The sequence below is a fragment of the Oryzias melastigma genome, linkage group LG13 (assembly GCF_002922805.2).
Source record: "Oryzias melastigma strain HK-1 linkage group LG13, ASM292280v2, whole genome shotgun sequence".
In the NCBI taxonomy this organism is placed as follows: Eukaryota; Metazoa; Chordata; class Actinopteri; order Beloniformes; family Adrianichthyidae; genus Oryzias; species Oryzias melastigma.
The window spans coordinates 30,296,585-30,321,872 of record NC_050524.1 but is presented as its reverse complement, the minus strand read 5'-3'; the positions used below and the strand labels follow the sequence as shown (position 1 = coordinate 30,321,872).

General features: G+C 40.3%; 2 protein-coding genes across 3 annotated transcripts in view; both read left to right on the top strand.

Moving 5' to 3' along the window:
- The window catches only part of LOC112149032 (von Willebrand factor A domain-containing protein 5A), a 307,412-nt gene extending 304,389 nt beyond the window's left edge, over positions 1–3,023 (top strand). For both annotated transcript variants that reach the window (XM_024276476.2, XM_036214767.1), the window contains exons 17-18: positions 2,306–2,429; positions 2,751–3,023. In XM_024276476.2, the coding sequence (XP_024132244.1) occupies positions 2,306–2,429; positions 2,751–2,830 (204 nt within the window). In that variant the 3' untranslated portion in view covers positions 2,831–3,023. The remainder of the gene's footprint in view (positions 1–2,305; positions 2,430–2,750) is intronic.
- Positions 3,024–8,838: 5,815 nt separating this feature from the next.
- Positions 8,839–24,409, top strand: LOC112149321 (von Willebrand factor A domain-containing protein 5A-like). The gene is made up of 16 exons (XM_036214969.1): positions 8,839–8,844; positions 10,018–10,209; positions 10,284–10,506; positions 14,564–14,691; positions 14,773–14,887; positions 14,968–15,143; positions 15,215–15,303; positions 16,105–16,249; positions 17,632–17,787; positions 17,880–17,980; positions 18,725–18,957; positions 20,670–20,750; positions 21,443–21,523; positions 23,552–23,700; positions 23,846–23,969; positions 24,175–24,409. The coding sequence occupies exons 1-16, from the start codon at positions 8,839–8,841 to the stop codon at positions 24,252–24,254; spliced, it is 2,079 nt and encodes a 692-aa protein (XP_036070862.1). The 3' UTR covers positions 24,255–24,409.
- The last annotated feature ends 879 nt before the right edge of the window (positions 24,410–25,288 follow it).

Here is a 25,288-nt window from a genome sequence, read left to right as displayed (position 1 = left end):
TTTTATGCTTGTAAATGAACTCAGATGGCTCAGCTCTTCTAAAAGTGCAGATAAACACTACATAAGATTTTATATGATGACAGTAAATAAAAAAGTATCCTTATCCTATCTGAAATTATAGCAATATTTGATTTTATACATGCAGAATATATATATACAGTCGAGTGAAGAAATTAGGACACCCTTATTATATAATACAGCTATGTCTTAAAAAAATCGTAAATCGATGTCCAATCATATTTTGAAAAATTTCAAAAATAGAAATGCTCACATTTTTTTAATGTCACGTTATATCACTTGGATCATTCACTGATGTTTAAATTGATATTAAAAGTGTATGTACCCAAAAATTTAGGAAAATACACAGACTTTCATATGGTGTCTTAATTTTTTTTACATGACTGTATAATAACACAAACCAGTTTATGATTTTTAGCATGAATATTAACTTTGTCTCTTATTTCTCTTTCATATTATGTTCAGTTTGTGCGTTTCTTAGGACTTTAGTTGCAGGTTAATAACAAATAAATTAACATTAATTTTTTTATTGATTGAGCTTTTATTTTTGTAGCTATTTATACATTTTCTTTTTACACCAACTTGAATTATGAGTCACCCAAACTAAACATCAGGATAAAACATGACAACAAGATAGGAGCTAGTTTATATGTATATACAGTATTGCATATTCTTTAATTTCTTATGACTTTCATTCTAGGAGCTTCTTCTGCACTACTTGATACGGGTAAGTAAAACACAAAAAAGTAACTTAAAACAATTCATATACTTAAAAAAAAAACATACTTTAAGGTGTTCATCTGTGTTTTTTGTGCATGTTAATGATCTCAGATGACTCACAGAGCTTCTGAAAGGCAGAGTTTGTTTCCAAAGTTATAATCATGCTTTTACACTGAGATTACGTAAATACAATGGAGATAACACTAATTTCTCCACCTAAATGTTTCGCTTCATACGTGCTTCACATTCTGTTTAAATACTTGGTTATTCTAAAGTTTTATCAGACAGACAGTATTGTTTTAATCTAACCAAACCCTGACGGTGCACCATCCTACATGATGCATTCCATCATTTATTTACAAATATTCTCAGGAGCCTCTGAGCCCGAGCCGCCCCGCAGAGACCCTCTGCTGCAGCTGGTTTCCCTCCAGAAGGCGTCCGGCTGCTGGATGCTGGATGCAGCTCTTGCCTCAGTGCTGGGAAAAACTAGTAAGGAACTGGAGGAGTCAAAACCTGAAAATGTGGGCCACTGACTACTCAATTTTATTTATAAAGCCCAATATCACAAAAGAATTGCCTCATTGGGCTTCACAACGGTAATTTTACAGAAGCAGAGGATCAGTCATAAAATATAAACAATAGCTAATTGTTAAACTTAACAGACTAAATAAAACTGGTTGTTCCTGTCCTTAGACCCACCTTCCCAGTGAGGGAAAAACTCCTTAAAAATAATTCAGGAAAAAAGAAGAAACCTTAGGGATGTCTACATGAAGGAGAGATCCTATCCCAGGACGGACAGCCGATTTACCACGACTGTTAAAGAAGAATTAGCTTATCTAACTGTACAACTACGTATTTGAATAGAGTTCAACCACATAGGACTGGAGGACAGGTGGGAGCAAGGTCCACAGCCAAGACAAGCCAGAGGCGAGGTCCACGACCAAGAACAGGAGCACAAATGATCCACTAGGAATCCTGAATTCTCTCCCTCCCCCCCGAGGGGAGTGGAATCGATGAACAACACATGAATCACACTGCACCGAACAGAAGCTCAGAGAGCTAAAAAAAAAATAAGCAATAAGGAATAGAAGAAAGATGAAGTAAATGAGAATAGAGAACAGAACCCCAGAGCTCAAGTGGAAAATAACGATGATAAAAAATCTAAAACCTTTAGCATATCAATATTAATCTAGACCCACGAGAGTTACAGCAGAGGGAATAGATCGCCAGGGTCCGGTTTATCAAACCAACTTCTCTCTGCTGAGTTCTGTGAATAAATATGTTATAATTATTCTCCAAACTTTGTTACAGTAAGTCAGGGAGCAATCAATTAGCTATTCTCTGATTACTAGCTGGCAGTAGGCCTGTCCAAAGAGGAATGTTTTAGGCCTAACTTTGAATGTGGAATCTATGTCGGCCTCTATTAACAGAAACAACAACCAGCTGGTTTAGGAGAATAAATGAGCTGAAAACATTACAAGTTTTTAACATTTTGAAACGTTCTCTAGAGTTTTTCGTTCTCATATTTTCTTTGTGTTTGACGTTTGACTTCCTTTTGGTCGAAAAGGTCAGCAGTGAGGTGTGGGCCACCATTCTGGCTCTGACCTGGCTTCATGGATTCAAGATGGATGCAAAGGATGAATGGGAGCTTCTGGCTGTGAAGGCTGCTTCATGGGTCCAAGCCCAGAATGGTAACATGTCATTTCATTTCATTTATTATGACTCAACTTGTGCACTAAAATGTTCTTGTTTCTTTGTATCAAATCAATATTTGACTTAATGGCAACATCATCGTCAGTAAAGGACACTTAGGCCTCTGTCAAAAACTTATTTTCCTGCTGAATGACTTCCTATGAGCTGCTTTAATGCTGGAAACACTTCAACTATTTTAACAATTTTCTTAAATATCTGGATTGATGTTTTAGGTATATATCTAATAACATATGTTTAAAACAGGCGTTTAACACTGAACCTCCCCATCATGTTGTTGTTCTTTCTGACTTCTCTTTCAGCTCCATGTGTGAAGGAGTGTGTTGATGCTGCAAATGCACTGCTGGGCTGCAGAGTGCAGAAGGAAGCTCTGGGGCTCTGAAGAAGGAACTGAAGTTTAACTCTGTGACAGAAGATTTCATGTTACAACTCATGTTACTCTGTGCTATTATTAACGTTTACGCATTGCTTCCTCTTGGTGTTATGATGGTAAAATGTTTGCATTTTAAACAGCTTTTAAACAAATGTAGAATACAAGTTGTGCTGCATTTTATAAAGGTTGTTCTCCTCCTGCATCCTGGCAGCTTTGAATGTTGATCAACACAAGACATTTTTGAATATTGACAACGCTTACATTATTTTATTTCCTGGGCAATCCCCTGTAGAAATAAAAACACATTTCTCTTCCCTCTCTGATATTTGCTTTGAACTCCATAAACTCTCTCTAACTTTAACGGCAGATTCAGCCTATACTGGTATACAAGAAACCAGGGTTTGATTCTCAGGGAGCTCAGTGAGCAATTGATGGGTCAAATAACATAACAGTGATGAGCTAATTAACATAATCCAGTGAGGGTCATAACATACCTCATTACTCATAAGAGACAATGAAGCACGCCAAACAAGGTCTGTGTCAGGTGTTGGGAAACCTTGATGGAAAGTGGGCTACAAGAACAAGAATGAAATGGACTAGATATGAAAACAAGGTTCTGTTACAATGCTACTCAAGTAATCCTACTCAGAGAGGTTACACGGAGAGAATGTGGAGTAAATGGAGGCTTCAAAACCCACAATCAAGGCTAACTGCCAAACCACTACTAGCTCAATGTTCCAACATCCACAGATGGCAACTGCTATCACAAAGCAGCAAAACACCCACCAAGGCTGGAAACTGAACAGCACTGAAAAAGTATATGGGAGAAAGAGGCAGTACATAACAGCAATGCTCAGTAGCTGGTCTCTCTGAGAAAACAGAATCCAGGAACCATCACAGTGCCAGACATCCAAGACTGAACCTCAGGTATGAAGAACCAGACAGCACCGGGCCCTGACATGATCCTGCAATACTGGCTTAAGAAACTAAAGCCCCAGTCCCACAGGATTTGACAGGCGTATCACGGGTAAAAAGGTTGGAAGGTTGGAAAATCTGCCACACGCGCGTAGACGCACCAGCTTTTTGCACGCTCGCGGAATTGCAGTGAGACAGACACTGGAGTCCATTCCTCTAACGCTCCTCAGCCACTCACTGCCACTCCTCTGCCAGAGCACTCCCTACTCGTGTACAAGCGCATCCTCCCTCAATCAGCTGCTAAAAAGACGATGTAAGCGGTGATACAAGCACAGACTGGCCGGGGAAATGGCCGTGCTGCAGCCATGCATGAGCACGGAATTTCGGCGTCCAAGTGCCTGCGTCCGCTCCATGGTCCGATCTCACACTGAAACTGCTGTTGCACCGCCGTTTCACAGCCTTTGCTCGGCCATTGCAGTATCGCTGTGCCACACGCAGTCACCTGCGGTCTCAATTTTTGTGCAGTTTAAAAATGATTTGTGTGTGTAACAGCGGCCAAATTTTGTACCGCGTGTATGCACATCTATTCTGCGCCCCCGTTGCACTACCAGTCCGTACCCCGGGGATGAATTTTTTTACTGTGCTCCAGCTGTGAAATGGCTGTGAAAGCCAGTGGGACTGGGCCTTCACTGCACTCCATGAACGCCTGGCAGAACCAGATGCTAAGCTGGTCCAACAACCATGTCACATTCAAAGTCACGTAAATCATCTTTCTTCCTCATTCTGATGCTCGGAATGAGCTGCAGCTGATCGTCTTGACCACGCCTACATGCATTGCGTTGCTGCCATGTGACTGGCTGATTAGACATTTGTGTTAATGAGCAGCTGGACATGTGTCTAATAAAGTTGTCAGTGAATGCATAGTTCCAACCTCAAGGTGGTGCGTCAGTATTTGTGTTTCAAGTTTGGCCTTTAGTGCAGCTATTTTCTTCTGTTAACTAATTGGAGTGAGTCCCATCTCTTAGCAGCTGGTTCATTTGGGCTGGTACGAGGATTTCAGAAACTGCTGATCTACTGGGATTTTCACCCACAACTACTTCTAGGTTTTACAGAGAATGGTCAGAAAAGGAGAACATATCCAGTGAATGGCAGTTCTGTGGGGAGAAACACCTTGTTGATGCCAGAAGTCAGAGGAGAATGGTCAAATTGGTTCCAGCTGATAGAAAAACTGTAACTCAAATAACCACTGGTTACAGCTGAGGTCTGCAGAAGAACATCTCTGAACAAACACCATGTCCAACCTTGAGGCAGATGGACTACAGCAGCAGTAGGCGACTCCAACGCCAGCTAGCAGGCGTACGGAAACGTCATCATTTTCACGAGCTTTGATTGGACAGCTCGCAGCTTGCTCTGGTTCTGCATTATGTGACAGACACAGGTGCCGAGGAGCGGCGTGTCAGGTTTGAAGATTTTGCCAGTGGAAAGCGTCTCATCGTCTGATTTTTGGTGGAAAATAAATGTCTGGGTAAAGTTGTGGCACAGTTTTGTCTGGCACGGGTAAAGGAGTTCCTTTACTCCGTTGAGCGGGAGTGAAGCTGATACGAGGAAATCTACGAAGCCCCTGAACGCACCATGGGCGCGTGCAGCGCAAAATCCTCGCGCGCACTACCGACAATATTATTTTCCAGACACAGACCAGATTTCAAAATCACAAAAACTGATGTTTGTCTCCCTCCTGGACCACAAGAGGCTTCAGGAATACCAGAACATTTCCCGCATGCAGCCTTTTCCAGCTTATCACAGCCACGGAACACTTTCCATCTGCGAAACGCACGGATTCTGCACGACAGAGTGATCGAAATCTTCTTGAGGATAGAAAGGATGGATTTTGTGTTTAAATAATCTGGATTTTTGGTGAGTAAAATTTTGCTATCTCCCTACATAATATTGAAATTTTATCAGGTTATTGTTGATGCTTGGACCTGCACTAGAAGTTTTATTGCCATAAAATAGTTATTGAGGGTTGGATTGATTCAGATGGAGCACTACTGAAGGCCTAGGTCTGAAATGCACGGCCCGCCACTGGTATACAGTAGTTATCCCATCTTCTGAAATCTTCCAGCAGGAAGTAGCCATTAGCTAATAAAGCTTGAATCATCTCAGACTGGTTTCTTGAACATGACAATGGGTTCACTGGACATAAATGGCCTCCACGGTTACTAGATCTCAACCCATAGAAAATCTTTGGAATGTGGTGGAACAGGAGATTGGCATCATGGATGTACAGCCAACAAATCTACAGCAACTGTGTGAAGCTATCATGTCAATATGGACCAAAACTCTCTGAGGAATGTTTCCAGTACCTTGTTGAATCTATGCCCTCTTTTCCACTCAACAGTCCAGTCCAGTAAGAAGCAGTACAGGACAGACCAGTTAATTCTGGCGAGTGTTTCCACTCAGTTACGCCTCGCTTCCACTGAGCAATTTGTTTTCACGACGCATGCATGGTGTAGACCACTAGCGTTTGATTGTAGTGCGACGACTGGAAAAGCAGCAACTATGGAAGTCATCCAGCAGCTCGTCTTTTTCTTGCTTTACTTTTCACACATCGTGTATAACAGGAATTTAATGTTTGAAAGAAGATTGGGGCGGCTAAGAAGAATACCGCCATAAAGAGGAAAATAGAATCACTAGCTTAGCGCTATACTGGTGCTTTCTAATGTCATCATCACTTTCTCCCAATCAACAGGTGGAAAAAGCGACTCCGCTGCAACCGTCCCATTCTTTTTTTCTATGGACTTACGACAGATGGGGCCCTCAAGAAGTATGGGTCGGAACTGTTTGATGGGGCCATTTAATAATGGAAATGCTCAAAATACCGAACTGGACCGTACAGAATTGAACTGCTCAGTGGAAACGAGGCTTAAGACACCCATGATTAAGGCAGTTCTGAAGGCAAAAGGGAGTCCTATCTAGTACTAGCAAGGTGTATCTAATAAAGTGGCCAGAGAGTGCATATGAAGATGAATTATTTCTGTTGAATATTATACTAAATTATTGTGTTGTTGAAGAAATTAAGGAGTTTTTAAGAAACTGAATTACTCTTTCAAATATTTGTCTGGGTACTAAAACATTAATACATGACCTTATCACCCTATTTTGGTGAAAAATGATCATGTAATTTTTGGTACCAATTTTTATAGGATCTTTATCAAAAGTACGCACAATGCTCAGATGTCTCTCTGACAAACTTTTTTAGAATATTCACTGGGATCTCTTCCAAAAGCGAGTTGATTGATAGACTAGAATATGTTTGAGGAGTTAATTTGTGTAAAACCACTTTTGTTTTCAAAAACCAAGGAAATGTACAATAGTTTAAAAAAAAACAGCACAAGACTGAAGTGATAAATTTACCAGTTTTCAGTGATAACAATTTCAGACACAAGATAACTTGGAAGCATGTAAAACATTATCAGAAAAATTCACCTCGACTCTAGAGAGAAAAACTCAGTAAATGACCAAACCAACAAGCAGAGTTACTTATGCTTATGGGAGAAACAAGAATGTTGGGTAGTGTGCCATCATCCTTTTCCTCAAAGGACTGATCCTCACCTTGCCCCTTTTATTTGAAAGCACGTGGGAGGTTACAACATTCAAACAAAGAAGCAAAGTCGAATAGTTGATTGGAGGTGTCATGTAAGGAACCATTTGGGAATGTTTACATTTCAATCAGCATCCTGCCCTCAGTGTATCGTAAACCCTTTCATCCTAGTTTGGTAAAGGAAGCAGGGGATCAAACACTAAACAACTGTTCCTAAAAGGTGAAAAGCTCATCTGTAAGCTACAGCTTTTGTTAACATAATAGTAAAGATCCACCATCTGTGAACTTTGTCCAAGAGAGTACAAAACAGGGTATTGTGCAGGACTGTCAAGCTTCCACTTGCTCATTTGTTAAAAAAATAACTGTCTCACAGAAATGTAGTGGAGCCAAAAGTAATTTTGTTCAATGTTGTAAAAGTGTAAGCATTGCATTCCCCGAAACTGTGAAAATTAAGTACAAATAGTCTACCAAAGCATAGTAATTTACTGCTCTATGTAAATAAGTTCTGCCTAAATGAGTGTCATTTGCTTAGTATCATGTTAAACATTGAGCAGAGCAACTTCTTCCTGGTTCTCGGGAATTTTCTCTCTTTTTCTAACTTGTTCTGTCCAGCAACAAAGAGATAAGAACAACACTGGACAGATGCTACTGTCACAAAAGGGGATTGTCAGACAAGAGCGCTAACCACCCCAACTTGCCAAACTCTCAATGTCCTGCACATTGGTAACCGCACACACCCCCACAGGGCCAACCAGCCCAACACCCCGCCACCCCCAGATCCCACAGTGATGGTATTCCCAAGAACAACTGCGGGCCCCAAGAGAGTTGCCCCACTCCGTCCTAAGGCCAGAAAAGGAGTGATTCCATTTTTGTTTTTATTGGGGGAACAAATTGGTCAATTTATAACTTGAATAACTTGCACTACAGCAAAACATTTCATCTAAAGAAATTAAGATGAGCAAGAACATGTTAAAAGATGCAGCATAGCAAGAATGGTTGATTGGACAAATATAATGACTGACTAATAGCTGTTTATTCCACTTTCAACCCTCGTGTTCTCTTATGGGGTCCAGATGACCCCACCCTTACATTGAGGTGTTAGCTCTTCCATGACAAAGATGGACAAGACTTCATCTCTGTCATTGGACACCAGTAAAATCAACAATCATTAAAAAAAAAAGCTCAGCGCACTGTCTTGTGGGGTCCAGATGACCCCACTTTTAATGTAAACAAGCCTAAGAGAGTGGAAGGGTTAAACTGACCAATCAAATGTCTCTGTAAAAGCATGTGGCACCCGCTGGCCCCACCTCGAACATTTGATTGCCAGATTCCCCTGAGCCTGCTTTCAGTGGGAGGGGTGTGGACTTTCAACAAGTGTAATCATGATTGGCGGTAGGAAACGAGACTCAGACCGACACGGACTAATCACTGTCATGTGGCTCCAAAGTCAGCGCCCGTAATGCAAAAAAATGGCGACAGATTTGACCCCATTTCGCAAAAGATGGAGGTAAGGCTTTTTCTTTGGGTCACGCCACACACCCACTTCGTCCAGTGATAGTTTATGTCTATGATTGGGCCTCAGGCCTCACCAGCAGGGATGATGCATCACAAAGAAAAACAACTCCTCCGGACCTAACTGTTGTTCCACACAAAAAGAAATGAGCCAGGTAGGAACCAGTTACAGGGGCAAACCCAGGTCCCGCCCCCAACCACCCTGCCCCAGCAGAAGCTCTGGTCATGGCAGCTAACCAGTCAGGGCTGCCAATGAGTGCCCTATCCTGCCATTTGGCAGCCCACCCAGCGACCCCCCCTCCCTTCTATTTTTCTTTATCAATGCTGAGGATTACACAAAGGTTACATTTGTGTGCATATCAGTTTGTTAATTGTGCATTCATCCAAAAGTGACATCATTTATGTCAAAACTCCACCCATTGGCTGCTGCTTGGTGATGAGAAACAAAGTCTCCTGTTTGTTGCCTTTTTCTCTGACAGCAAACAGAAAACATTTCCTGTTTGTCTAATCTGACCGATCAAACAGCTGCAGGAAGATTCCACAGGTAAACAATTTCTCTTTCATTCCTTTTTATATCTAACAGTAAAGCTTTTCTAAATCCACATGAAAAATATTAACATTGGAGTATTTACTACTATTTTTATTCTTGGCAATGGTAAACTACAGTTTGTCATAGACAAAGTTAATTGCAAACCAAAATAAAAATGTTAATACTGCATTTGAAATAAGTTTGTTATTAAAAGACATTAAGTGTTAGACAAATAGGAGAAATAAAGAAATTTTCCCTGTTGAAACAGGTACAAAGATGAGTTACTTTGGTTGGCAGAAGGATGCAGGTACAGACCTGAATTTTTTAATCTTTATTCTTTGAACTATTCATTAACAAAGTTGTGATGTAAGATTGATTAGAACTACGGGAATAAGTGTTATGGTAAATGATGTGAAGAAACAATTATGGGATATATTTTTAATAAATATGGTATGATCTAAAATATTTGGTGGACTTTTCAATAAATTAATGCTAATTAACTAATTAAATTTTTTATCTTTTTGACTTAGTTGGAATATTCAACAGAATAAAAAGCTTTTCAGTAATCTTGACTTAATGGTGCAATATTTCTGCACACTTTGATGTCTGTGTTGATGTGGCGTCTCAGTTCCTCTGCAGAGTGTGGAGGTGGAGCTGCAGGTGAAGGACCATGTGGCTACAGTCATCTCCACTCTGAACTACCAGAACAAGGAGGACAAACCTGTAGAGGCAGTTTTTGTCTTCCCTCTGCCTGGAGATGCTGCTGTGTGTCATTTCAGTGCTGGGATTGGAGAGACACACATTGTAGCTGAGCTGAAGGGGAAGCAGCAGGTGATTTGGACAGAAAGCTTCACTTTCTGGAAAGCATCAGTCAACATACCTGACATGTTTGATGTTTGCTGCAGGCCTGTGAGGAGTATGATGATGCTCTGAGTTCAGGGCAGCAGGCCTTCCTGTTGGAGGAGAGTGAGGAGACTCCTGATCACTTCTCTCTGAGTGTGGGTAATCTGCTTCCAGGGCAGAGTGTTTTCATCAGGCTGGAGTATGTCACTATTCTGACTGTGGAGGCTGATAATGGGCTGAGGTTCTGTCTGCCTACTGTGCTCAACCCTCGCTACCAACCTCAAGGTGTTGTGAACCAAAAATAATAAATTAATTTGTGAGTAACAAAAATACATGAACAGGGGAAAAAAAGAAATATTTCCTTTGTGAAACAGATACAAGATTAAGTCATCTTCATTGGTTACCTGCCCAGAGTGACACAGGTACAGACCGGATTTTTTTTGTTCTGTCTGGAGTCATGTAAACTGATAACAGCAAATCAGCTGCCTTTTTTGTTTTAAAAAAAAAATCCGAACAATTCTATTCTTTACACCTTTTTTGTGTTTCTACAAATAAATTAAAATCAGGTTAAAAAAAAAGCTTGTTTAAAATGTGTGTATAAATAAATATAATGTTTGATTTGAAATGTGCTAATTTGTAGCTTAAATAGTACATTTGACGCTGCTGGTTTTCTTTGTCTTTTTCTTTCAGTCTTTTTTTAAATACAAAAACTTCTTTTTTAATCTTCTTCTACATCTTCGTTTGTTGTGGATGTCCATTTGTTAGCTGTGCATTTATTCAGCTATTTGTGTATGGTGGTCATAGTGCAGAGGTAATGCGGTTGACCACTGATCGGAAGATTGCACGGCCGGGTCCAGCCTTGTTCAAGTGTTGTTATAGTTTGGCTCCAGTGTAAGGCATTGATCAGTACATGTGTGTGTGCATGGTTGATTAAGTTTAAATGGGGTTTTGGTCTTATTTAGGTATTAAAGTTCTATAAAGTACTGTATACTATTTACCATATTTTTTACCATATCTTAGGAACTAAGATATGTTTTTTTATCCACTGTACTGAAAATAAAATTGAAGAATGTAGCCACGAGGGGGCCCAAGCCAGGGTCTCATTGTGCCGGTCCCAAGCCCGGATAAATACAGAGGGTTGTGTCAGGAAGGGCATAAAATCTTGCCAAATCAAATATGCAAATCAGACCTACGAAATCCATACCGGATCGGTCGAGGCCCGGGTTAACAACGACAGCCATCGGTGCTGTTCACCGACAGGGTGCCGGTGGAAATTGGACTACTGTTGGTGGAAGAAGGAGAGGAGGAAGGCGGGTTCGTAGGGAGAGAGAGAAGAGGAAAGTCACTAGTGTTGGACTGAGAGTTGGGACTTTGAATGTTGGAACTATGACAGGAAAGGGTAGAGAGTTAGTGGACATGATGCAGAGGAGAAAGGTAGACATACTGTGTGTCCAGGAGACCAGGTGGAAAGGTAGCAAGGCTAGAAGTTTAGGAGCAGGGTTCAAGTTGTTCTATCATGGTGGAGATGGGAAGAGAAATGGAGTAGGAGTTATCCTAAAGGAGGAGTTTGTTAGGAGTGTTGTGGAGGTAAAAAGAGTGTCAGATAGAGTGATGAGTCTGAAGATAGAAATGGAGGGTGTCATGTTCAATGTTGTTAGTGGGTATGCCCCACAGGTAGGATGTGAGCTGGAAGAGAAGGAGAAGTTCTGGTTGGATCTTGATGAAGTGATGATGAGCATCCCTGGAAATGAGAGAGTTGTCATTGGTGCAGATTTCAATGGTCATGTTGGTGCAGGAAACCGAGGTGATGAGGAGGTGATGGGCAGGTTTGGTATCCAGGAGAGGAATGTAGAAGGACAGATGGTGGTTGATTTTGCAAAAAAGATGGAAATGGCGATAGTGAATACATTCTTTGAGAAGAGACAGGAACATAGAGTGACCTATAAGAGCGGAGGTAGAAGCACACAGATAGACTACATCTTGTGTAGACGGTGTAATCTGAAGGAGATCAGTGACTGTAAAGTAGTGGTTGGTGAGAGTGTTTCCAGACAGCACAGGATGGTGGTGTGTAGAATGACTCTGGTGGTGAAGAAGATGAAGAAAGAGAGGGCAAAGGCAGAGAAGAGGACAAACTGGTGGAAGCTGAAAAAAGAAGATTGTTGCATGACTTTTAAGAAACAGTTGAAACAGGCTCTGGGTGGTCAGGAGGTACTCCCAGATGATTGGATAACTACAGCTAATGTGATCAGGGAGACAGGTAGGAGTGTACTTGGTGTGTCATCAGGAAAGAGAGTTGATAAGGAGACTTGGTGGTGGAATGAGGAGGTGCAGGAGTGTATACGGAGTAAGAGACTAGCTAAGAAGAAGTGGGACACTGAGAGGACTGAGGAGAGTAGACAGGAGTACAGGGAGATGCAGCGTAAGGTGAAAGTAGAGGTGTCAAAGGCCAAACAAAGAGCTTATGATGACTTGTATGCTAGGTTGGGTAGTAAGGAGGGAGAGACTGACCTGTACAGACTAGCAAGGCAGAGAGATCGAGATGGGAAGGACATGCAGCAGGTTAGGGTGATCAAGGATAGGAATGGTAATGTGGTGACAGGTGTCAGTGGTGTAATGGAAAGATGGAAAGAATACTTTGAAGAGTTGATGAATGAAGAGAATGAGAGAGAACAAAGAGTAGAAGAGGTGACGGTTGTGGAGCAGGAAGTAAGAAAGATTAGTAAAGGTGAAGTGAGAGGGGCTTTGAAGAGGATGAAGAGTGGAAAGGCTCTTGGTCCTGATGATATACCTGTGGAGGTATGGAAGTGTCTAGGAGAGATGGCAGTGGAGTTTTTGACCGGGTTGTTCAACAGGATCTTAGGTGGTGAGAAGATGCCTGAGGAATGGAGGAGAAGTGTGATGGTGCCCATTTTTAAGAATAAGGGAGATGTGCAGAGTTGTGGTAACTACAGAGGAATAAAGCTGATGAGCCATACAATGAAGGTGTGGGAAAGAGTAGTGGAAGCCAGACTAAGAGCAGAAGTGAACATTTGTGAGCAGCAGTATGGTTTCATGCCAAGAAAGAGCACTACAGATGCAACATTTGCTTTGAGGATGTTGATAGAGAAGTACAGAGAAGGTCAGAGAGAGCTCCACTGTGTCTTTGTAGATCTGGAGAAAGCTTATGACAGAGTGCCCAGAGAGGAACTATGGTATTGTATGAGGAAGTCTGGAGTGACAGAGAAGTATGTCCGAGCAGTGCAGGACATGTATGAGGGCTGTAAGACAGTGGTGAGGTGTGCTGTAGGGGTGACAGAGGAGTTCAAGGTGGAGGTGGGATTACATCAGGGATCAGCTCTGAGCCCCTTCCTGTTTGCAATGGTGATGGACAGACTGACGGATGAGGTTAGACAGGAATCACCATGGACTATGATGTTTGCAGATGATATTGTGATTTGTAGTGAGAGCAGGGAACAGGTGGAGGTGGAGTTAGAGAGGTGGAGGTTTGCCCTGGAAAGGAGAGGAATGAAGGTTAGCCGCAGTAAGACAGAGTACATGTGTGTGAATGAGAGGAACCAGAGTGGAAGAGTGAGGTTACAGGGAGAAGAGATAAAGAAGGAGGAGGAGTTTAAGTATTTAGGGTCAACAGTACAGAGTAATGGAGAGTGTGGAAAAGAAGTGAAGAGGAGAGTGCAAGCAGGTTGGAATGGGTGGAGAAAAGTGTCAGGTGTGATGTGTGACAGAAGAGTTTCAGCACAAATGAAAGGAAAGGTGTACAAGACTGTGGTGAGACCAGCCATGTTGTTTGGACTAGAAACAGTGGGACTGAAGAAAAGACAGGAAGCAGAGCTGGAGGTAGCAGAGATGAAGATGCTGAGGTTCTCTTTGGGAGTGACCAGGATGGATAGGATCAGGAATGAATACATCAGAGGGACAGCACATGTTAGAGGTTTTGGAGATAAAGTCAGAGAGGCCAGACTGAGATGGTTTGGACATGTTCAGAGGAGAGACAGTGAATATATTGGTAGAAGGATGCTGAGTCTAGAGCTGCCAGGAAAGAGGTCTAGAGGAAGACCAAAGAGGAGGTTTATGGATGCAGTGAATGAAGACATGAAGGTGGCTGGTGTTAGAGTTGAGGATGCTGAAGACAGGCTTAGATGGAGGAAACTGATTCGCTGTGGCGACCCCTGAAGGGAAAAGCCGAAAGGAAAAGAAGAAGACTGAAAAGAAAATTGAAGCCTGTTATATGTTAACTATTCACATTATTTCAGATTCTTGAATGGTTTTAAAGTCTGTAAAACAATATTGTGGGCATGTAGTTTTCCTCAGAAATGTACACAGAGTTTTAACATTGTGCTTCCAGCCTCTGAGGTTCCCTACAGTCTGTCCTTTTCTGCACGAGTGTCCTCTCCTCGTCCAGTTTCCAAAGTAGAGTCCAGCTGTTCTCTGGAGCCTCTTCAGTTCCTGAACTCTGATCACACAGAGGCTGCTGTAAGTAACCAGCTGGGAGAAGTAGTTGTTGCTGGAAAGAAGATTTCCAGGTTTCTTTATCTTTATGTTGTTGATGTGCAGGTCAAGCTGGCTGCAGGACACAAGTTTGACAGAGATGTAGAGCTGCTGATTTATTACAAAGATGCTCACCAGCCCTCTGCTGTGGTGGAGGCAGGACAGGACTCTGCTGAGCCTGGTACTCTACAATCAACAAATGTCAATCTTTTGACAGAATCAAATGTAAATGTGTGTTTTCTGGTTCTTCTTGTGTTTCAGGCACTCTGATGGGTGATCCTGTGGTGATGCTGAGTCTGTACCCAGAGTTCCCAGAGTCTCTGATGTCTCCACTTGCTACATGTGGAGAGTTTGTGTTCTTGTTGGATCGATCTGGAAGCATGGGTTGCCCTGCTAGTTTCAGCTATGGTTGTGAAACTCTCATCAGCCGTGCAAAGGTATTAAACGAAATGAAAACATTCATATCTGTGTGAGATCTTGATCTTCATCAGCTTCTGTTTCTCTTCAGGATACTCTGCTGCTCCTGTTGAAGAGTTTACCAACAGGCAGCTACTTCAACATCTATGGTTTTGGGTCCAGATTTTCACAGATTTTCCCGTAAGTGATATAATTTAAAATATTAATATCCTGGTAAAATCTATCTTAATCAATTTTTTTTTTTAATCTTGTGGGTTAGTCTTCCATTTGACCTTTGTATGTTTTAAGCTTGACTTTCACATCAGCTCAGTAGTAAAGACCACCTACATTTCAGATGAGATGGTTAACTAAACTGAAGCCATTTTATCCCCAAAGCATTTTGAGATCATAAACCATGACTTCATCACATCCTGGTCAGATTACTGGAACTCTCTTTACTTCGGGGTCAGCTAGTCGTCCCTTTCACGTCTGCAGTTAGTCCAGAAAGTTGCTGATGTCCTGGTTGGAGCGTAGAGTTCAGATTAAGATTCTTTTTTTTTGTTTTAAAACCTTTGAGTAGTTTCACCCTCCTTCACCTTTCTAAGATACCCTCTTCAGGACTCCGGCCTGGAGTCTAAGGCTAATTCATCGGAATTGATGAGACGCTGATCAATTCTTAAGACGCTGAACTCAAAGGAAGTATAGGCGGAAACAAGCATTTTCTATCTGTCTGAAGCTTTGGAATGCTTTGGTGCTAAATGTTAGGTGTCTCCACTGTTAATTTTTAAAACTATGCTCAAGACCAGTTTTTTTAGCCATGCATTTGGTCCAACTGATGATGTTGTTTATCACTTTGAAGTTTCATGGTTTTGTTATGTTTTCATTGACTTGTTTATTAGATTAATTTTTAACATTTTTTAGTATGTTTAGGTTTAATATACAGTTCTTTGTTCAATTTTTAATTGTGTTAAAGTGCTTTAAATAAAAAGTTGATGATGGCAGGAATAGCGTGGAATACAGTGAGGAGACCATGGAGGAGGCTCTGAAGAAAGTTGAGGGGATGCAGTCTGATCTGGGAGGAACAGACATTCTTCAGCCCCTCAAATACATTTACAGTCAGCCCTTCATCTCCAACCTGCCTAGACAGGTAATTCATGTTTCATACCCCTATGATACCGCAATGGCTTAAAACCGGTTGCAGTTGATATCTGGCAATTGTGGGTATTCTCAGTCAATGCAAGATGATGTTCCCAAGTAGAAGGTGTTTTAAGCCACCACACGTCTCACCACTGTCCTGGCCATTGGACTTGGAGTTGAAGCTAGATGAGAGACTCACACAAGCACCAAGACAGGAACAGAAATCTATCCAAATCTGGAAGATGAACTGGGGAATTCTGTCCAAGACAATGTTGGAAATGATACCATGAAACTGCGAGATATGCTTGACGAGTAGATTCAAGGTTTTGGTGGCAGTGGGTGGCTTTGCAAGAGGGATACAATGTGTAGCATTGGAGAATCTGTCAACAACAGAGAGTATGACTGTTTTTCCAGTTGATGGTGGTAGACCAGTGACAATATCTAGAGCTATGTGCGACTAGAGATAACTGGTAGGTTTCTAGTCGTGGTAGGAGTACAGTTGGAGGTCGAGAGGAGGATTTTCCACGTACACACAACGACCATACCTGGACGAAGTCTTGTGTATGCTTTCCTATTCCCAGCGACCACAAATGTCACCTCAATAGATGGAGTGTTCTGGCAACACTTGAGAAGCGTATGTCCTTTGTAATACCTAAGCACAGGCTATACTGGGAACGTATAGACTATAGTAGGGTAAGAGCATTGGCTTTCTGGTTCCTAGTGCCAGGTTGATATGAGACATTGAAATTAAACTGTTTCAAACACAGAGACATTCTGCCTTGGTAAGGATTTAAGTGCTTAGCATCTTTTAAGTAAGTCATATATAGCCTGTCCATATGGTGAATGGGTATTTGGCGGCCTCCAGCTAATGCCTGGAGGGCAAACCATATGTCAAACCATAACAATTTTTTCAAATTTTGACACACAACCCACATCACTTTTAAATATCTGTTCTTTATTTAAATTAAAACTTGTAGTGCATGTTGTAAACTAGTTAATCAGCAACAGATTTTTCAACTCTTTCATTTCAGTTGTTCATCCTTACTGATGGAGAAGTGGAGAACCCAAAGGAAATCCTAGATCTGGTGAAAAGGAATGCAGGTTCTCACAGGTGAAACCCCCAAAACAGATTCACAGCATGTGTCCTGTGTTTGTGTGTTTAACACCAGTGTGTTGTTTGAAGGTGTTCATTTTTTGGGATTGGAGAAGGAGCCAGCTCTGTTCTCATCCATGGGTTGCCTACTGATGGTGGATGTCATGCTCAGTTCATCACTCCAGATCACACAAGACATGAAAAAGTATATAAACTATTGTTTAAAACTCAATAATTCACCTTGATGGAGCAAAAGAAGAAACGACAGAACAGTAAATGTGTTTCTTACTGTAATGCAGTCACTGAAATCTGCACTAGAGCCTGTTGTCAAAGACATCTCAGTCGTATGGGATTTACCAAAGGGAGTGTCTGCCACTGTCCTCTCTCCACCAATCACAACAATTGTCCGGGGTCAGAGGTCAACAATTTATGCCCAACTCAGTGGAAAGATACTGGTGAGATTTCATATAAGTTTTATGAACAAATTGTATGTGGGTTTTTATTTCCTTTTTTGTACCTGTGTTGCATTTGTATTTTATTTTTTTAGAGTTCACAAACTGACTGCAGTGTGACATTGAATTACACTCTAGGAAATCGTCCCTTCAGGAACCAACTACAGTTTCACTTGAATCCGTCAAAGGAGACTGGGTAAAGCAAATTCATTATGATGTGTGCCATTGTGATTTCTTTTTATTTATTTATTTATTTATTTGGGGGGGTTATGTTATAAAAATTAAGTTATTGAATTCACCCCTTCTTTTTGATGTATTTTCCTCCCTTATTTGTACGGGTTAGGGACCAGAGACATCCGCACATACCCAAAACCTCCCTCCCACACACAAACACGCCCTCCGCAGCCAAAGAATGTCTGTTACATACTCATCAAATTTTTTTTTTATTTTTAATTCAGAACAAAAGACTGTACAGCAGCATACTTGAGTTACGGAATTTAATTTAGCACAAACTGGAAAGTTATCCAGTACTCATTTGGCTGCTTGTTTCAGGGCCTAACAATTGAAACCTTGTTCTGTCCTTAGTCAACACTAATAAAGTTTAATCAGATTGTGTGTCACTACAAAACAAAATGCTAAACTATTTCTGTCCTCCTTCTCAGTCATATATTCTAAGGCCGTTTAGCTGTCAACTTTTGATTTCATCCTTTAGCAGAGTCACAAGAGTGAATCTTTCTCCTGCAACTTTATCCGAATGTTTGCAAACACACTTTTAAGTGTCAAGAACACATTAAAACATTATAACATTTCTGGCAAGTTGGCAAAGGAGAAGGGACATTCAAACTGTCTTAAAACATTAAAGTCAGCCCTATTCAGACATGACCCAAAATCAACATCTAGTTTCATTTTCATTTCCTTTTTCCTTCTCTTCTGTTTGTAGGTTAACAGTCCACAGGTTAGCCGCTCGTTCTCTGATTTGTTCTCTGATTCGTTCTCTGGAGGTTAAGAAAAGAGTGAACAGAGGAAAGTCAGATGAAGACGTGAAGAAGAAAGTGGTGGAGCTCAGTGTCCAATCAGGAGTGAGCAGTGGTCACACTGCCTTCATTGCTGTCAACAAGGACAGTGGTGATGCTGTTCAAGGACCTCTGATGCACGGCGAGATTCCGAGGCTTGGTGAGATTTTTTGGCATTTGAACTGCAGTCCAGACCTGAAGATAGTGAAGGACAAGATTATAGTTGCAAAGGTTTTTATCTTTTTGTTTTTTCTGTATTTCTAATACATTCAGGTCATATTTGACCCCCCCAACATACATTTACACTCACCAAAACCTCCATAAACCTTCAGCCTGGTGAAAAATGATGGATTTTAAAGGATGTATATCAGGAAAAAATCACATTTTTGAGATGTTAAATGTATTACTTAAGGCTGGGTATCAGTTATAATTTCCAGTAACGATTCGATCCGATTCACAAGAGCCTGAATCTATTCGATTTCCATTTTTTTTCGACTCTTGATTCTTCAATTCAATTTTAAGTTTACAGATTTATACACATTAGTTCAGAAATACCTCAATAATCTACTATATAATTTAAATATATTTATATGAATCTAATACAGTTCACATTTTGTAAAATGTATTAGTGAAATAATAAGATTGTTAATATCATCCAGTGTTACATGGATTCTCTAAAGGAGAAGTTCTAACTAAAATGTTCAGATCTTTAACATTGTAAACATTGTTCTGCTTCTCCTGGAGGACGTTTCAGTTTGGCCACTAGGTGGCGATTGCACTATAGCATTACACCTTAAAAAAAACAATGTCTTAGACCACATATTCCAACTTTAAAAAATATTTCCTAAAAAGAGTTTGGAAAATTAACGCCTGTGAGTTTGTAAAAATGTTCATCTAGTCAGCAATGTATGTTTAGGTCAACTGTACGTTAGCATCAAGCTAGCAGACTTTACCTTTATGTACTAAATTGATTTATATCTTTTGTGAATCGATTATTGATCTATTAAGCTAAAATCGATTTAAATCGATTTTTTTCAACCCAGCCCTAATTATACTGGTTATTCCCCACTTTAAACAATCCCAAAGCGGTATTTTGATCTATTCAACATATTCATCTAAGACGCTGCTCTCTGAGCACCAGCCCCTCCCAACTCACAATGTAGACAAGTGCAAACAGCCCCCTCCAGGAAGAGTCTGCGCTGCTAGCTCCGCCCCCAGGCATTGAGCTCCCCCCCACCTGCACGTTTTCTCCATGGATCAGCAAAACACTTTCATTTTATATAATAAGCACATCCATCTTTGCAATATTTCGGATGTTGTGTTTTTTGGGTAAAACGCAGACACGCTGCAGACGCCGGCTCTCTAGGTTAATGTCATGAAATAGACGGCATCCACAAGGAGTCAAGGTGGAGCCTCAGAGATTGAGACATCTTACTTTCAGTAAGGAAAAGAGTTCACAATAACTAATTTTTAATAGATAATGTGTTCTTTTGTGTCTCAAAGATGATATATTTTCATAATTATGGACATAGTTTACCCTGAAAGGCTTAACCCTTATGCTACCTTATGGGGTCCAGATGACCCCACCCTTACAATGATGTGTGGTTTCTACCAAGACAAAGGTGGACAGGATTTTTTGTCTGCCACAAAACTCAATGAAGATATCGTGGGTTCTTCCATTTTTAGGTGGTGGAATAAGAGTAAAAGTTTTAGATAAAGCTGGAGGTCTGCAGAGCATGAGACTGCTCAGCTTGACCCAGTGAGATGTGCCAGTGGGGGAGACACAGCTGGCTCTTAGTGGAAATAATATTTGAACCAACTTTATGATATTAATGTGTGTTGATGTTGTGTGTTTATTTTTACCTTTAAAAGGTCGTCATATTGCCAGTTATGGTCGTGTGCTGGTTTGTCATTATCCACAACTACGTTGCTGTACACGGCCTCCTGTTCAAGGTGAGTGAAGTGATGATTGGGGAGGCTCTTTTATTCTGTTCTATTTTTTTATTGCTCTGGGTAAATAGAAAACTCAAAGTAAATAGAAAGCTCAAAGTTCCTCAAAAACATTGTCATCATTGTGTGTGACCTAACAATATCTCTTTTTATTTAAAGTTTTTTGATTCACAAAAACATTGCTGTACTTTAGTATTCCAAAAGTTTAAGGTTGTCATACATTTGAGCTAATTGGAACTCCCTGATTATATACTGATGGAGGAATATTGCCCACTTACTAATTACTAATGTCTGAATTAGTTGTAACCATGTGTGTGCTCTTTCATCCATTCCCTTTGAAATTTAAACAATTTCTTTTTCAAAATGTTAATTCCTAATGTAGTGCATATAAACAATATCAAAGCTTTAAAACAGAACTCAGTTTTAATTCTAAAGAAATTCTAAATAATTAAATTCAAAAATTAAATTTAAAGTCTTTAATTTTAGGAAAATGGGTGGAAGTTTTTGTGTTGGCCCTCCCTTTTTTAGGTTGCTAGAAAGGAGTGAGAGAAAAGCATAGTCAAGGGGGTTTGGGGGTCTGCAGGCTCAACTTGACCCAGTGAGGGGCAGATGTGCTATAAAATGTGGACGAACCTTTACAATGTTTTCTTGTTTGCTGATTTTTTTTCATTTTGTGATATTTTTTTCTTCTGCAGATGATTTTGGTGTCACGAGGAGAAGGTCTGTGTGTTCTGCTCCTCTGTATTCTTCTGCAAGAACGTGTTCTCCTGCTCTAAGTAAGTAAAATAATGATGTAAAAGGCTCTCACAACTGTTTTTTTCTTTTTTGTAATATTTATTCCAATATTTCAGTAGAAAATCGTTTGGTAAATACATATTCAATGTAGCCACAAGGAGCCAAAGCCAGGGTCTCATTGTGCCGTCCCAAACCCAGATAAAAACTGAGGATTGTGGCAGGAAGAGCATCCAACGTAAAATCTTTGCCAAACCAAATGTGTGAGTCAGACCTATGGCAAGATGTCTAGAACAGGGGTCTGCAACCTAAAGGTGCATTCACACCGAATGCGATTCGTGCAGCAGAGCGGCCAGCTCCAATGTTAAGTCAATGGTACCGGTGTGCTCTGAGGGGAATTGAAGCCCTGCTGTGCAAAATGAGTGATGGGCGTGGTGCAAAAGTCTGCCAGCAGCTCGATTTGAGCGGCGAGGCGGGAATCGGGCAGCATGGCCAAAATGTAAATACCTGAGGTTTGAAAAGTCGCTGTGCTGCATCTGCCAATCAGGAACTCAGCTTTGGGCTCGTGACGTTTTCAGTAACTCAATCAGTGGATAGAATACTAATCCAAAGAGCATTTTTGTCCAGAAAACTCCCTCATCTCACTTAATATTGATTTAATTTGAGATTTTTTAGGTTTATGTCTGAGGTGCTTGTGGAACACTCCTGCTGACATTACATCAACTCAAAGGAGCTTATGTTCTCAACTATTACTCTATTATTTTGCACAGATTTTAAATACTATCAAAAGTTCAGCAAAAAAAATCTCTGATTGCTCTTTTTGTATGTTTAAAGCACAACAATGTTTATTGACTTCACAGAAGAAGCAAAGAAAATAAATATGTATATTTTCATTTACTTTTTATATATTTCTGTTGAATCATGATGCAGTGCCAGGTTAACAGCAGAAGGGAAAAGGATGGCAGCCAAGTAGACTTAAGAAACAATTGGGTGGGATGATCCTATGTGAAACAGGAAGACTTTATTTTGAAAGGAGGTCATATGACCTTCTGTTAAAAAAAATAAAAATTCTTTGTAAATTTTATCCATGCAAGAAAATAAATATAATATATATCAAAAGTAGCAACATTTTCAAAATGGGGAAATATGACTCTGCGGCTCCTATTTGGTTTGGAGCAGTGAGAAACAGGCCCAAGTTACTCTTTTAGTATTAAAGGTTGCAGACCCCTGGTCTAGAAGAATAAAGAAGATCAGGTTTATGAATGCAGTGAGCGAAAACTTGAAGATAGCTGGTGTTAGAGTAGAGGATGCAGGAGACACATGGAGGGAGCTGATTCGCTGTGGGGACACCTGAAGGAAAAAGCCAAAAAAAGAAAAGAAAATATAGATATGTAATAAAAATATATATACAAAATAATTATTAAGCATGATTAAAAAAAAACAGACTTTAAAGTCTTCAGATAAACTGTTAGAAGTGTTTTTTTTTGCCATGAAAGGTAGAGATGAAACACATTTATTGGATGTATGGTTAAAAAAGAGAAGTGCATATCTCAGTTTTTACTCTATAAAACACAATTCTATATTTGTTATCATAAAACTGAATCCTAGAGTTTTTAATTGATTTATGTATGTCTGTCTTTACTCTGGAAGACTTTGGTTTCTTGTACTACAAACATATTTAAGGTCAGACTATATTTTCACAGACACGCCTTTCTCTAGAGGGCTGACATTGGAATGAAGTTTGTTTTTTGGTTTACACTTATACAGTTAAGGAAAATGTTAAGAAAAAAATATGTTAAAATATAATGTATCATACTCAAAATATGGTTTAAAACACAGTTTGAATTGGTCTGAAGGTCTTTCATAGATGATGAACATCCAGTAATGTCATCTTTGTGCAGGTTTTGTGACAACAGAGACAGTTCTGTTCCGGCTCCTATTGTTCTGCTTTATGTTGTTGTTTTTACTACTTACTGACATATGAGTTGAAACGTCTAAAGCTCACTTTATGCTCTTTGAAAATGCAAGGCTATATTTGAGATCTGTATATCCAACATACCCATATTTCACAGCATTTTTAGAAGCCTCTGAGCGTGAGCCGCCCCGCAGAGACCCTCTGCTGCAGCTCCAGAAGGCGTCCGGCTGCTGGCTGCTTGATGAAGGTCTTCCCTCAGTGCTGGGGAAAACTAGTGAGGAGGTAGAGAAGTCAAAACCCGCAGAGGTGGGTCACTGTAAAAATACTAGTTAGCTGTTTTAGGAGATTAATAATGCTTTTAAGGTCATGAAGTATGTTTAAATGTTCTCTCGAGTTTTTCTTTCTCATATTTTCTTAGTGTTTGACGTTTGACTTCCTTTTGGTTGAAAAGGTCAGCAGTGAGGTGTGGGCCACCATTCTGGCTCTGACCTGGCTTCATGGATTCAAGATGGATGCAAAGGATGAATGGGAGCTTCTGGCTGTGAAGGCTGCTTCATGGGTCCAAGCCCAGAATGGTAACATGTCATTTCATTTCATTTATTATGACTCAACTTGTGCACTGAAATGTTCTGGTTTATTTGTATCAAATCAATATTTGACTTAATGGCAACATCTGGTGAAACTTTACTGTCAGTATTGAACACTTAGGCCTCTGTCAAAAACTTATTTTCTTGCTGAACCTCTCCATCATGTTGTTGTTCTTTCTGACTTCTCTTTCAGCTCCATGTTTGAAGGAGTGTGTTGATGCTGCAAATGCACTGCTGGGCTGCAGAGTGCAGAAGGAAGCTCTGGGGCTCTGAAGAAGGAGCTGAAGTTCAAACTTAAGACAGAAGATTTATTTTAAAAAAGTCAAGTTTATGCAGCGGTTTGTAACCACTACTAGCTTTATCATATCATCATATAGCCTTTGTGATTTACAATTGATGCTTTTATTTGAGGTTTGACGCAAATTTTCTTTGAGTAAAAAATATGTATAAATTGATTATGTAGTTACTCATGCTGCCACTAGAGGCCAGGGGCCCGCTCCAAGAAGCAGGTTTTGTTGAAACTCTGAGTTTGTGAACTCCAAATTCAGTAAAACTCTGAGTTGTCGGTTCCAGAAAGAGAGATAACTTAAACCAGTGAAAGGGGGTTAAACCAAGCCCGTTCCAAGAAGCGGGTTAAGCTGAACTCAGAATCAATCACTATGGTAACTGAGTCTGTGAACGAAACCTGGTCGGTAGCAGGTTTTCTTCAGGAAACTTAGAGTTCTCTGCGGTCTCCGCCCCTTTTTAAAGTGAAAGATGTTGAAATATGAGTTCCTCATTAACATTTAGACAACATTTACGTTAGAGACGTCACGTTTTCACCACGTAGGAACCAAAATGACATGTTCATTCATAGAGGATCATGTAGAGAGGAGGATGGATAAATCCAGAGGAAATGTTATTTACGTCGGTAGAAGATTTGGAGGACACGAGTCGACTGACTGCAGTTTCCCAATTCATTTTTATTTCAGCGATATTATAAATAGTGAGTTTTTCCAGGGTCTCGCTATTAAAAAATACAGTTTTCTTTTCCTTATTTTAGACCCATAACAATTGAAATGATGGGATGTCAAACACCGAGAAATCATTTAAAATCATCCACTGTCAAGGGCTAGTGTCAAACATTAGCTCAGTTTTTAGTAATGCTGCTTCCCACTGTGGAGTTTGCGAGTTCGATTCCCGGCTACGGAATTTATTTTTTTGCTAAAAAAAGAATTCAGCGAATATTTTTTAAGTCTTGAGAATTAAAATTAAATAAATGCTTTTTTAACATATGCCAGGCAGCTACAGTTTCTTTTTAGTGTGCA

Bases quoted from the DNA above. Each gene is read 5' to 3' on its own strand.
- LOC112149321 (XM_036214969.1), top strand. The intron at 14,888-14,967 runs GTACTCTACAAT...CTTGTGTTTCAG, and splicing joins ACAGGACTCTGCTGAGCCTG to GCACTCTGATGGGTGATCCT. The intron at 15,144-15,214 runs GTATTAAACGAA...GTTTCTCTTCAG, and splicing joins CTCTCATCAGCCGTGCAAAG to GATACTCTGCTGCTCCTGTT.